Source organism: Trachypithecus francoisi, unplaced genomic scaffold (genome assembly GCF_009764315.1).
Source record: "Trachypithecus francoisi isolate TF-2019V2 unplaced genomic scaffold, Tfra_2.0 Lachesis_group3, whole genome shotgun sequence".
NCBI classification, from domain to species: domain Eukaryota; kingdom Metazoa; phylum Chordata; class Mammalia; order Primates; family Cercopithecidae; genus Trachypithecus; species Trachypithecus francoisi.
This window is the reverse complement of record NW_022681468.1, coordinates 35,177,842-35,191,732: the sequence shown is the minus strand read 5'-3', so window position 1 is coordinate 35,191,732 and position 13,891 is coordinate 35,177,842. Positions and strand designations below refer to the sequence as shown.

At 47.1% G+C, this 13,891-nt stretch overlaps 1 protein-coding gene across 7 annotated transcripts in view; it reads left to right on the top strand.

Annotated features, from left to right (window-relative positions):
- Positions 1–13,649, top strand: part of SUSD6 (sushi domain containing 6) — a 106,657-nt gene extending 93,008 nt beyond the window's left edge. For all 7 annotated transcript variants that reach the window (XM_033187597.1, XM_033187601.1, XM_033187598.1 and 4 more), the window contains exons 3-6: positions 1,952–2,149; positions 3,153–3,291; positions 7,218–7,645; positions 9,491–13,649. In XM_033187597.1, coding sequence (XP_033043488.1) covers positions 1,952–2,149; positions 3,153–3,291; positions 7,218–7,645; positions 9,491–9,516 — 791 coding nt within the window. In that variant the 3' untranslated portion in view covers positions 9,517–13,649. The remainder of the gene's footprint in view (positions 1–1,951; positions 2,150–3,152; positions 3,292–7,217; positions 7,646–9,490) is intronic.
- The last annotated feature ends 242 nt before the right edge of the window (positions 13,650–13,891 follow it).

The following is a 13,891-nucleotide window of genomic DNA, read 5'->3' as shown; positions in this document are numbered from 1 at the left end:
CTGCGGTGTGACTCCCAGTCACTCCAGCCTGTTAGAGGAAGTGAGAAAAAGAAAACGACTGTTCTTATTCTCATACAGATGTCCTTGTGATATTCAGGATGGGGGCAGGGTGTTCGTCAGCAAAATTGAATTTCCTTTAGAAAACTTTTGGTCTTTATTGGCCGGGGGCGGTGGCTCACGCCTGTAATCCCAGCACTTTGGGAGGCCGAGATGGGCGGATCACGAGGTCAGGAGATCGAGACCATCCTGGCTAACACGGTGAAACCCCGTCTCTACTAAAAAAAAATACAAAAAACTAGCCGGGCGTGGTGGCGGGCACCTGTAGTCCCAGCTACTCGGGAGGCTGAGGCAGGAGAATGGCGTAAACCTGGGAGGCGGAGCTTGCAGTGAGCTGAGATCCGGCCACTGCACTCCAGCCTGGGTGACAGAGCAAGACTCCATCTCAAAAAAAAAAAAAAAAAACTTTTGGTCTTTATTGCATTCATGGTTTCCTGGCCATTCTACCTCGCCCAACATTCCAAACAGTGATTCTTTAGTGCCCCCACTTTTACTGTTTTGGCTGGTAATGCCCAGCAGTCCACCACCTGGGGACTTCAGTTTTGCAGTGTATATCCAGAGTGGAATCAGAGGCTGTCCTTTTCCTCCTCAAGGTCACTCAGACCTTCCAGATCCTCTGACTTATCATTCCTGCAACTCATCAGCGTTCCCACCACACCTAGGCACTGCCTGCCATCTCCCTAACCAGTTTCAAGAGGGCAAAGGGGAGGTAACCTTGACACCCATACCCCTTAAAGGCCATGCCCCTCATGGGGTAGAAGCAGTGTCTGCTAGTGGAAAGAGCAGAAGTTTAGGATCAAAAGATTTGAATGTGACCCCAAGCCTGATATTTACCCTGCTATAAGCTTGGCTAAAAGTCACTTAACTTTTGTGGCCCTCAGTGTCTTCATCTTCAAAGGAGAGTAACGATAGCTGTCTCACAGAGTTGTCAGGACAAATAAGATAGGAGGTGAAGGTGCTTTTGAAACTAGGCAGTCCTGTATATCAGTGGAAAATGTGGGATTTATTACGGGATAGAGACAGGTGGTGGCGCCGGCCGGGCGCGGTGGCTCAAGCCTGTAATCCCAGCACTTTGGGAGGCCGAGACGGGCGGATCACGAGGTCAGGAGATCGAGACCATCCTGGCTAACATGGTGAAACCCCGTCTCTACTAAAAAATACAAAAAACTAGCCGGGCGACATGGCGGGCGCCTGTAGTCCCAGCTACTTGGGAGGCTGAGGCAGGAGAATGGCGTAAACCCAGGAGGCGGAGCTTGCAGTGAGCTGAGATCCGGCCACTGCACTCCAGCCTGGGCGGCAGAGCGAGACTCCGTCTCAAAAAAAAAAAAAAAAAAAAAAAAAAAGAGACAGGTGGTGCCATTGACTACTATAGTCAGAGAATGGAAGATGCACAGGGGGTTGGGAAGCCTCCCAGGGAATCCATCAGAAATCCCCTCTCAGGCCAAGAGTGCACGTTTTTATTATATTACGGAGTCTTTTCTGACATTGATAGTGGAAACAAGGCCAACATTTTACCTCCTTTCACTCTGATTTATTGTGTGTGTTACAAGCTTTATTATATAATACAGGCTTTATTAAAACATATTATGTCTAGATCTCTATAGGTTCAAGACTTTATATAGAGTTGGCCGTTAATTTATGGATGGAATTCTCTTAAGGCATGGTGGGGAGGGAGGGGAAATGTTGCAAGCAACCACACTTCCCCTGTTGCCAGTGTACTTCCCCTCTGTCCGTGGCAGCCTGAGTTTCCAGGGTTTGGTTAACAACTCCTCCAAGGAAAGGGTTCTTTGCTCCTCTTGTGTTTCCTGTGGAGGCCTTCAGAGCTGTGTCACTGAGAGCAGACTCCTACTGTATACCTCACCACTGTACCCCTGCGCTCTCCCTGTCTTTGCAGTGTGCCCCCTACCACCGGAGCCAGAGAATGGTGGCTACATCTGCCATCCCCGGCCCTGCAGAGACCCCCTGACAGCGGGCAGTGTCATCGAATACCTGTGTGCTGAAGGCTACATGTTAAAGGGCGATTACAAATACCTGACGTGTAAGAATGGCGAGTGGAAACCAGCCATGGAGATTAGCTGCCGTCTCAACGAGGGTCAGTCTGGCAGTTGAAAAAGGGGTGCTGCTGGGGTTCTGCTTTCTGTTAACTCACAGGACACAATGCATGCTTCCTCCAGAGCACCCTTTGCTGTGGTGCAGCCCAGCCCCATTTGATGCTCTGCAGCCTCCCTTCCTTGGGTCTTCATGTCTTTATGGAAGATACTTGAGGTTGCTGGTGCATGTCCTATTGCATTTCATTGAGCCATCTGCCCTGCTCTGTAAAGCCCCTTTGATGTTCAAGATCTCTCATTCGCCTGACCAAGTGCTGGTGATCCTTGACCATATTCTGCTCTCACAGTGAGCACAATGCTAATACCTTCTCTAGTGTCTCTTCCATTTCATTTTTCCTTGAATGGAGCTACAGACCAGCTGGACAAAAGACTTCCCACCCTTCCTGCTTCCTCCTGTCTTGCATGACAGGAAAATCCAACTGCAGGAAAGTGTGTCACATGACCATCTTTGTGCTTCCCACTCAGGCTTCAAGACCAGAGCATGTTTAACCCATGACACCCCAGAAGTGGGTGGGAACCAACCTGAGAGTTACAATTAAAGCTGTGGATCTTAAGACAAGGTTTTATTACAGCCCAGTTTCTGTAAATTAATCCTGCCACTTGGGGAGAACATAGGTAGAACTTAAGATGGTGGAAGGATGTGCCCAGTTAAATGGTTGATGTTTACAAACTTGCTTTTGAGGATGGGATCAAAGTGGTTTATAAAGGTAAAATCTCTAGGGTTAAGTGAGTTTATGTATCAGATGGACCTCAAAGATTGGAAGTGAAGGGAATTTTTATTCAGGAAACAGGATAGGGAAATGGTCCTTTTCCAGGAGAACTGTGTATACATAGGTCATTGTAAGCTGTTATTCCTGAAATGACCCTGTCCATAGGATGTCTGTATTGCCTCATTCAGGAGGCATTTGACAAGATCAGCTGTGGGGCCCGTCAGCTGTTTTGTGTATTTGGGTACAAAACCCTTCTGATGATGGCTTGTTTTTATAGATAAAGACACCCACACATCACTTGGGGTCCCCACGCTGTCCATAGTGGCTTCTACTGCCAGCTCCGTGGCGCTCATTCTCCTCCTCGTGGTGCTGTTTGTGCTGCTGCAGCCAAAGCTGAAGTCTTTCCATCATAGCAGGTGAGCCCAGTGGCAGAGCTGCTGTGAGACAGGCAGGTGCAAGCATCACTGTGGGGGCCAGTCTTTGGTGGAGGGTTGCTGGTGGCCTGCCAATCTCTGTGGGTCTGTGTGTGTCCAGGGAGTGGGGAGGACCCTGCCGTGTGTTAAACTCCTAGATGTGCCTAGCGTTGTGCTTATTGCTTTGCATACATTATCTTAATCCTCATAGGAACATTGCAGATGAGGAAATTGAGGCTCAGAGAGGTTAAGTTATTCACTCAGGGTTATACCTCTAGATGACAGCAGAGCTCAGAACTGAAGCTGGGTGCAGTGGCTCACGCCTGTAATCCCAGCACTTAGGGAGGCCAGGGTGGGCGGATCACCTGAGGTCAGGAGTTCGAGACCAGCTTGACTACCATGGTGAAACCCTGTCTTACTAAAAATACAAAACAATTAGCTGGGTGTGGTGGCACGCACCTGTAGTCCCAGCTACTCGGGAGGCTGAGGCAGGAGAATCGCTTGAACCCATGAGGCAGAGGTTGCAGTGAGCCAAGATCGCACCACTGCGCTCCAGCCTGGGAGACAGAGTAAGACTCTGTCCCATAAAAAACTGAAATCTGTTCAATTCCAAAGCCATGTCATTTCCCCTACACCAGTGGTTCTCAAAGCGTGGTTCCAGCAGCATCGGGATCATGGAACTTGTTAGGATCAACCAAATGAGAAGTTCTAGGAGTGAGGCCCAGTGATACTGTTTAACAAGCTGTCCAGGTGATTTTGATCCACACTTAAGTTTGTGAGCCACTGTCCTGTACTCTTGGTTCCCAGTCCTGGCTGCAATATAGAGGCACTTGGGGGAGTTTAAAAACAAATATCAACACTTGGGCCTCCATTCCCATTCTGATTTATTTGGTTTGGAATGGAACCCTGGCATTCACTTTTTATAAAAAAGCTTCTCAGTTTTTCTGTGCAGCTAGGATTGAGAAGCACTGCACCAACTGAGGAGAAACAGAGGAAGTGGATTTTCTTGCCTGCCTTTATCAGTTTCCTTTTCCAGTCTAATGCTTTAGCCACAAGTTGTCTAGGGGTGAGGAGCATGAAGGGTGGGGCTGATGGTTCTGGCCCTGCGTGGATTCCCAATGATGGACTTTTCTTCCAGGCCATTGTGGCTTCTGCAGTTGCTTGGCCCTTCCTGGCAGTTCCTCATTCCCTCTTGAGGAGTAACATTTTTTATATATCTTCACAGCCCTCCATCAGTCACTGTTATAACTCACAAACATAAAAGGCCAAACTAAACTGCAGTCAGTAAAATGTTCTAAGTTTGGATTTACAGAAAAGGACCAGGCTGGATTTGATCTGTGTGTACTATGTGTGATTTTCTTTCTTTTGCTTTGTTTTTGGGAAGAGGCTAGCAGTTATTTTTAAAGGCTATTAATTAATAGGATGAAGAGAATTTGAAGGGGATTGTTTACTTGAAATAATCAGCTATTTCCACCTAAAGTCAAACTGATCAGTTCTGCATCTCATCTAAATTAGGGAGTTTTCCCCCCCACTATAGTTAACTTTTGTAAGTTTGTTAAAAGTAACTGGCTAGTTTTGCTTGATTTGAGGGGAGATTTGGTTTTCATTATAGACCCCATTTAAATTTTGTGCTATGTACATATATTACTTTTTAAGCCAAACACTATTTTGAGTAATAAACATCAAGTGCATACCCGTGTACACACTGCTTTCTCTTTTAGTCTTTTTCTGAGACAGGGTCTCACTCATGTTGCCCAGGCTGGAGTGCAGTGGCGTGATCACAGCCTACTGCAGCCTCAACTTCCCTGGGCTCAGGTGAGCCTCCCACCTCAGCCTCCCTAGTAACTGCGACCACAGGCATGTGCCACCATACCCAGCTAATTTTTTTGTATTTTTTGTAGATACAGGTTTCAACACGTTGCCAGGCTGGTCTTGAATCCTGGTCTCAAGCAGTCTGCCCACCTCAGCTTCCTAAAGTGCTCCCATCAAATTTTCCCTTCCTTCCAAAACTCTCTGCCACTTCTCTCCTCTCAGAGTGTAGGTAGCACAGATTTTACTTCCAAGAGCAGGTGAGGAAATTGAGAACTACTAACAGCAATCTAGCAACAATAATATGGTCCAGCAACAGACCATCTGTATTTCTTGAAGTGATGAGCTGAAAGGACACCAGCATCACCTAGGATTGGCCTGAATCCAGTCCTGAGGAAACTATTAGACAAGTCCAGATTGTGGGACATTCTTTGAGACAGCTGGCCTGGACTCTTAAAAAAAAAAAGTCAATGTAATGAAAGAAAAACTAGTGGACTGTTTAACAGATTAAATGAGATGAAAGAGATAGGACAATTAAATGCAATACATGATACTTAACTGGGTCCTGGATGAAAACAAAGAAGACTGCAGCTGAAGTAGATATATTTTTGGATAGTTAGGAAAATGTGTGTTATTGTATTACACCAAGGTTGAATTTCTGGGATCTGATAATGTAGTTATATCAGAAAGGATACTCTTAGGAAGTATATGTTAAGTAACGTCTTCACCTTACTTTTAGATGGTTCAGGGAAAAAAAGGCATATTTATGTGTATAACAAAAGTGATCCCCAAAAAAGGTATCTGCATTACACGTATGATGTTGAATAAAAGAAGCCAGAAACAGATATATACTCTCACAAATTTACTTTGTTATCCCATTCAAGTAAAGATTAAAAATATGCAAAACTGTCTGGGTGCCATGGCTCATGCCTGTAATCCTTTGGGAGGAGGAGGTGGGAGGATTGCCTGAGCCCAGGAGTTCAAGACCAGCCTGGGCAACATGGAAAAACTCCGTCTCTACAAAAAATTGGCCAGGCATGGTGGTGCATGCGTTAGTCCCAGCTACTTGGGAGGCTGAGGTGGGAGGATCACCTGAGCCCAGGACATTAAGGCTGCAGTGGGTTGTGATCACGCCACTGCACTCCAGCCTGGGCAACAGTAAGACCCTTTCTCAAAAGAAAAACAATTTTTTTTATTTAAAAAAATATGCAAAACTAAACCATAGTGTTAAAGGATTCATGTTTAGGTAGTAGAACTGTTAAAATAAAAAGCAAAGAAATGATTTTCATGAAAGTCTGGATAGTGGTTATTTTTTGTGGTGAGGCAATGGGAGTGATTTTGGGACAGGTGCAAAGGGTCTAGGGTCTGGGCAGTGTTCTTTTTCTTGATCTGTGTAGGAGTTTAATACCAGTGTTACTTTTGGAGTAAATCAGCTAGCTGTACATAGATTTTTCTTGTGTTCTCTTTTCTGTATTTGTGTTCTAATTTTTTTAAAAGTTTACAAAGTTAAAAAAAAAATCAAGCAGTATGGCTGAGTCAGAACAAAATTATTGTGATTTCTAGTCCAGTATCCCACTTTAAGGCCATAGTGCTTCCCTGTTTTTTTAACGGCTTTATTGAGATATATTCCACATACCATACAATGTACCTATTTAATGTGTACAGTGAAGTGGTTTTTAGTATATTCACAGATATATGCCACCATCATTCTCTCACTTTCTTATCTTAGCCATGCTCAATGAATGCTTTTATTTCTGGGTCTCTAGGCTCCTAGTTTTTCCACAGGGCAAAAGGGCCAGGTGCCTGTGTACCCAGAGGTTAAGAACACAGCTTTTGGAGGCTGATGGAACTGGATTCAAATCCTAGCTCCATCCTTTACCAGCTGTGTGATCGTGGGCAAGTTAATTAACTTCTCTGAGCCTCATTTGCATTCTTGGCAAATCCCTACCTGAAAGGGCTGAGGTGAGAATCCAGCATGATAAGATGTTTAAAATTCTTAGTGCTTTGCCTGTTACATAGTAAGTGCTCGAAACTGGTGACTGCTGCTGTTATTATTATTGTACTTGTTTATCTGTGTGTTTATTCTAATTCATCCTTTGTCTTTTCCTCCTCCATTCCAGGCGTGACCAGGGAGTATCTGGGGACCAGGTCTCCATCATGGTGGATGGAGTCCAGGTTGCACTACCATCATATGAGGAGGCTGTATATGGCAGTTCTGGTCACTGTGTGCCACCCGCTGACCCCAGAGTACAGATTGTGCTGTCAGAAGGGTCTGGGCCCAGTGGGAGGAGTGTGTCAAGGGAGCAACAGCCGCCGGACCAGGGGGCCTGCTCCTCTGCAGGTGGAGAGGATGAGGCCCCAGGCCAGTCTGGACTATGTGAAGTCTGGGGCCCTCGGGGCTCAGAGACTGTGATGGTGCATCAGGCAACCACCTCTTCCTGGGTGGCCGGCTCAGGGAACCGCCAACTGGCACACAAAGAAGCTGCAGATTCAGAGAACAGTGACATACAAAGCCTTTTATCCCTCACGTCAGAGGAGTACACAGATGGTGAGTGGTCTGAGCTGAACATGAATTATTAGCTGCTTAGGGTCCTTGCTGGGAGTGAGGAAGGAGTGTGAGCCTCTCTAATAATTGGTATATTTTTAGCAAAAAAAGATAGTACCTGGGGTATTTGCCTGCAAAATAGAATTTCACCCTCAGAGTACTGAGTAGGGCTTTGGGCTCTCTATAGTGAGACTTTTCACTTGCCCGTGAATTCTGATCGTTTGGAGTCTCTGAGGCCATTCATGGTCACAGAGCCTTGCTAAATCAAAAGATAGACAGCTTGTTGGAGTTGTGGATGGGGTCTGTCCTCTTGTTATAAATGTTATGTTCCTGAAAGGTCGGGAATGGCAAGGAGGCATAGGTTATTTTACAGAAAAATGAGAGCCTATCCAGAGCAGACAGCTGCTGCTTTCTAAACAGGAATGTTCCTGGTACTATGCTAGTTCGTTTGCTTGCACTATCTCAGTTAAACATCACAATGATCCTAAGACATAGGTGTTTATTGACATCCCCATTTTATAGCTGAGGAAACTATGGCTCAAAGAAAGTAAGTCACTTGGCCCACTGGTAAATGGCTGAGCTGGGATTTGAAGCCAGATGCTGCCTTCCAGGTGGCTCTAGCACCTTTGTGGCAAACAATCATAGAATGAAATTATTGCCTCCTGATGTTTCTGCCTTTGCCAGAGCCCAGTTTACCTTGGGCTTGAGTCTGTCACTTTGAAAGCTATCTTTAAGGTAAATCCCAGTGTGGTTCAGGATGAGACTAAGCCTAGATGCCCCTTTCTGTAGTGAAGACTTGTACACTCAGAAAGCTTCCCTAAAAGAGCCTTAGAGGAAACTTTATGCTTCCTGGGTATCCTGGGCGTAGTAAATGTCTAAGGTTTAGAATATATGAAAGCAAAGAAGTTGGAAATTGTTGAAGGCAGATCATGTTTATGGAGCTTCCTGGTTATCAACAGCTTGCCTTCCTTTTTCTTGGTTGGCCATTAAAATAGTTGACCCAGGTTTGAATCTGGAAGCCAGTAATCCCACAGTCAGCCACATATATTGTGAGATATGTCTAAGTATATATCATAGCCCTTATCCTCCCAAGGAGCCAAGGTGGGGCCCTCCTCTTCCTCCTCTTCCATGCTACCTAACTTTGTTTTTTGTATTTAACAAGCATTTTGAGAGGCCATCTTGTGCCTAACACTGGACTAGGTTTCAGGGGTGATACAGAGAAAATATGAAATGTGCTATCTTCTTGCATGGAGTATCAGCCATTTGGGAAGATGGTAGGGCCTATACTCAAGAAATAATAGAACCAGGAATTATAGCATCTATGTCAAAATGAGGGGTTCAGAAAACAAGACACAGAAGTCAGTGAGTTCTTTGCAGGCCATGCCTGAGCTGTTTGGGACTGATAATATCCTAGGGAGTTGGGAGCTTGAGGCCCACAGCATATGAAGAAGCTGAAACCAAAAGAGGGGAAATGATTTATCCAAAGTCACACGACTGGCAGATCGCTTTAGGAGGCAGTGGGACTTCACAGGGCTTTGTAGCCTCATAGGGTGGAATTAGGAGAGAAAGGGAAGTGACTAGACCAGCAGAACTAAGGCAGAGAGGAGGGTGGTTTGAATACCAGGCTGAACATTCAGTTTTGTTTCACATAGACAGTGAGAAAGATAAGCTAGAAAGTCATAAAAAGGAAGTAGGGAGTTTTTGCCTACCTAGAAGTGTATGAGTGGGACATTTACTTTCTTTAAATTAGGGGCTATGTGGGATAGCCCCTAATTCGCAGAGGGGTCGAGAGTGCTCTGGAGACCCACACGAGATAACCACTGTGCTTTTCTTCTGGTCTTCCTGCAGATATTCCACTGTTGAAAGAAGCATGAGGGCAGCGGCCAGCCTTTCCTCTCTGCGAGGTTCTCTCAGCCCTTCCTCCCTCTCCCTGTGGGATTGAGCACCCTGTACTCTCCAGCCACCTTACCTGGATACCTGAGCTGCCACCTGTGTATCTATGTATCTCTGAGGGCCCTATAGGCCCACTTTGCTGGAAACTCAAGGAAGATTCTCACCATCTGCCTGTTGGACAGCTAGAGGAATTGGCTCTTTGCCTGGCCCAGCCTTCCCGTCTGTTGGAGACATATTTGAATGTGCTGGATCGAACCCTCCCTTTTCCTAAGCCTCTGGGTCCCCTCCAGCCAGCTCTTTGGCGGCAGCCCCCACAAGCTCCTGTGGGCCTGAGTGCTGCTGTGTTTACTTGTGCCTTTCCCCCGCCCTGTCCAGTTTCCCTGTCATGCAGGCTTGTTGCTGTCCACAAGCCTTAGTGGCTGCACTGCTGCCCCCTGCCACATAGGGGGCCAGGCCTGGATCTATCCTGTTTCCTTTGAGGGCTGCCCCTGCTGCCCTTTGCAGGAGCTGATCCAGGTGTGAGAGCTCTTGAGTCAGGAGTGGCAGAAGTGGCTCTAACTGGGGTGAGAGTGTAGTCCCTGGGCTTGCCCTGGGTTGACCCTGGTGGCACATTTCCTTGGCCGAGGATGGAAGATCTGGAAAATCATGCCTAAGCTGGCCCAGGACCCAGCCATCTGGCCCAAAGGCGCAAGCTCCTGGACTTGTTGAGTTGAGAGTTTCCAAGAAGCATCCAGAAGATCCCAAGGGAGAGAAGGAAAATGGCTGATAATGATTGTCTTCCTAATATGCAAGTTCTCACTTCCTACTTCCAGCGTCGGCCTTCCTGGCCTTGTCTTTTTTCTGTTTCCCTGGAGTATAAGGGGAAGTTGCATGCTGCCTCCTGGGTTTTATCCCAGATAGCTCTGGCTTTCTTGCTACCCACAGGGGCCTTGGGCAGGAAGGAGAGTTGCTGAGATGCCATGGAGTGCCCATCTGGTCACTGGCAATCTAGGCAGGTTGCCCCTTTCTGGGTTTGTGGTGATGGAGGGGAGGCCGAGGGGCACAGACTTGAGTCCCTGGGTGGCTGCAGGCAGCTCTAGCCCAGTCCTGAGGATCCTTCTCACCATAGTCACGTGCCTTAGTAACTGTGCCCAGGAAGTGGCCTGCTGCTTGCTGTGCTGCTGCTTTTCCTACTTCTGCCCTTCCCTGCCACCACTCACATGTCACGGCTGACAAACGATTCCTTGTCTTCCCTGGCCCCCTGGGGGAAGGGCTGAGAAACAGTCCATGTGCACCCTGACCTTACTGGCCTGAGGTGGGCAGAGGGGTGTGGAGTAGCCTGGAGTACAGAGCCCTGGGGGAGGAACCCGCTGATGAGGGACACTCTCCCATAGCCATGTGCTGAATGCTAACTAGGCTGGGTGGACGAACTCTGCCAGCTGCTATCATCTTCAGAAGATAGACGCAGCAGTAAGGAATGTTTGTTTCGCTTTTTTCTGAAATTTTCTGAAGCACTGTGGCTGGGAAACTTCAAAGCGGACCCTGTGCTGCATGTCTGCTCCTCCCCTGAGCCTCTCTGATTGGGGGTGGTAAAAATAATAAAAATCCCAGTATATTTTTCAGTACCTACCTAACAGGGTTGGCTTCAGGCGTGGGTGGCCTAGAAGATGAGGGGAGTGGTCTTCTCCCAGCCTGTTACCCTCTTGCCTCTTGCCTCTTGCCTCCGCGCTTACACACGCACTTTACCACCCAGTCATTCCCTGGCCTCTTACTGCCACTTGTAGTCTTCCTTCCTTCCTCTCAGGGTAAGGGCAGTGCCTGCTGTGCCTGTTGGCCACTCCCACACTTCGCCTCCCCCAGAAGCCCTCATCTGCTGTGCTGAGTCCAAGAAAGCATAGTTAGGTAGGGAGCTGGTTGGAGAAGGTGCTAGAACCAGAAGGCAGATGAGACTAGCATTGGCCCACCTGGAGAGGTGTCCCTAATGGCCCCAGTCGCCTTACCACACCCACAGCAGTGCCCTTGTCTTCTTCCAAAAAAGAAAGCAGGGACAAATGGGGGAGGGGTGGTAGTCCGAAGACTCACTACTGAGCCTTCAGCTTTTATTTTTCACTGCTTCAAAACCTGAATTCTATTCTAGAATGGTTTTTAAAATGGAAGATCTTACCTTTTTCTATCTTGTTACTCTGGGGTTTTTCCCCACTAAGAGATTGCACTTTTTGTTTGGGGTTTATTCAGCTGCATAGATGACCAGCTTGATCCCTGGTGAAATGAAAAGCCTTCCTTCTCCTGAAACCTGCCCTCCACTTAACAACACTGAGGAGCGCAAGCCCAGGCTTGCCCACCTGGTAGGAAAGGAAATCAGAACAATGGGAGCCTTGACTCCTCTCTTGGCTCCTCCCCTCCTTCTTGTCACTGGCTTTGATGAGGCCCACTTCCCAGAGGCTCCTGGGCCTGTGAGTACAGGAGCTCATTCTCCCCTCGCTGCTGAAGTCTGTGACAGCTTCTTCCCCCAGTTATTTCTCTTTCTTCCAAAGCAATTTCTTCTTAACCATCAGCCATGTGCTGCTATTTCTAGGGCTTCTGGGCTTTGTCCCTTACTGAGGGATTAGGGACTCCACAGCTGCCTTGAGGTGGGGCCTGGCTGAGAGACAAGGGCAGCAGCAGGTGGCAGGCTGTTAGAAGAGAGGCTGCCTAAGGAGCCCGGAGCTGGTGGAAACAGGTGGTAGAAACCGGCCACAGCCCTGCTTTCCCGGGCTCACCTCTAGGGCATTCCAGCAGAAGGCTGATGCAGGAGAATGGCCAGCACCAAAGGACATTTAAAAGAGTTTTTGGGTTTGTTTTTGTTTGTTTTGTTTTGCACACTTGAGCTGATGGTTTAATATCCTGGTGACTTGCAGTCACATTCTAATGACTTTCAAGGGCCAGAATATGGTGAAAATCACTTAAAAAAATCCGTCCCTTCCATGCCTTCGTTTAGCGGGTAGGCTCTATCTTTTGCCATTTCTGTATTTTATGTGCTGTGTTCCCGTTTCACTGGGTATGAACTGTGAAATGGACTGAATCCTGGCCACTTTATGAGTTTGGTTTTATAAGGCATTTCAATGTACATTCTATAAATACAAGCACTCCATTTACAAACAGATCTTAAGCTAATATTTTCTTTCCCATTCATCTTGCCCTCCTCCTCCTCCCGCCAGCTTTAAAGTTCAGTGGAGAAGCCAGATGGCAATTCAGACAAAGGTATACTCTTCCTGCTTCATGGGTGGTGGCACGGGAATAGATAGCCCTTGGCCCTTTGCCTCCCAGTCCCAGCCCAGCACTCAAACCACTTGGTTCCCACATAACGTTGTCGCCTCCATTTCTGAGGAACATCCTTGCATAGAGAACGAAATATGCTGCAAACATTTCTGCATCCTTACTCCTCGCCCCCAAAGAAAAAAAAAAGGCCTAGCAGGGAAGCAGCATGCAGGCTTCACAGCTTAATGCCAAGGACAGCGAGTGAGGCTGGGAGCTTCTTTTAGGCTTGCTGGGTCTCTAGGCTCTTGGAATAGGGACAGTCATTATTGGTGCCCCAGGGTGGGACTTGGAGAATATTTTGCTTGGCATATGTTTGGTCTGAATGATATAGTTGCTGGTTCCCTAGAAAGGAAAAGGTGGCAGGCCCAGCTTTGCTGGGAAATAGCTCTTAATTTCCCGTTGAAACCCTAGTAGAATTGTGAATGAAAACCCCAACGTTGAGCCCCTCTGCCAAGCAGCAGAGCTAACAGAAGGGGATGCAGGGGCAAAGCACTCAATTGCCAAGCAAGGAGGAGAGATGTACGTGGGCTGTGTGGCAGTCCCCACACCCTGCTCTGGCTTCTTCAGGTCATCGCACCACTATGGCATCCTTTGTAGAATGGTACTCATATAATGGTTTAAAACAACACATTCATAATCGGCTCTGTGCAGGATTTCACTCAATCAGTTTGGGTTTGCTTTATTTTATTTTATATATATATATTTTTTGGTATCCTGTACATTGCAGTGGGTGTGAAGATAGTATTTTAATATTTGTACAAAGTTTAATTTAATTTTAATTGTTCTATGTATATAACTGCATTTCTAAATAATTAAAAAAAAGTTCTTATGAAGGCAATTATGGGAAATGTAATCCTTCCTGAAAGCTTTTGCAGAAACCTTAGATTGAAAGAGGATATGTGGGCCAGAGGTCATGGAAGGATGAGGCACTAGCTCTGTAGGGAGGGTGCCTGGCAAGAGGTGGAAGAGCCGGGATGGAGAGCATTTTGTGAGGCCAAGGTGGTTGGATCACTTGAGGCTAGGAGTTTGAGACCAGCCTGGCCCATCAAGGCTGGTCTCAGGATGGACCAGCAAAAGTCC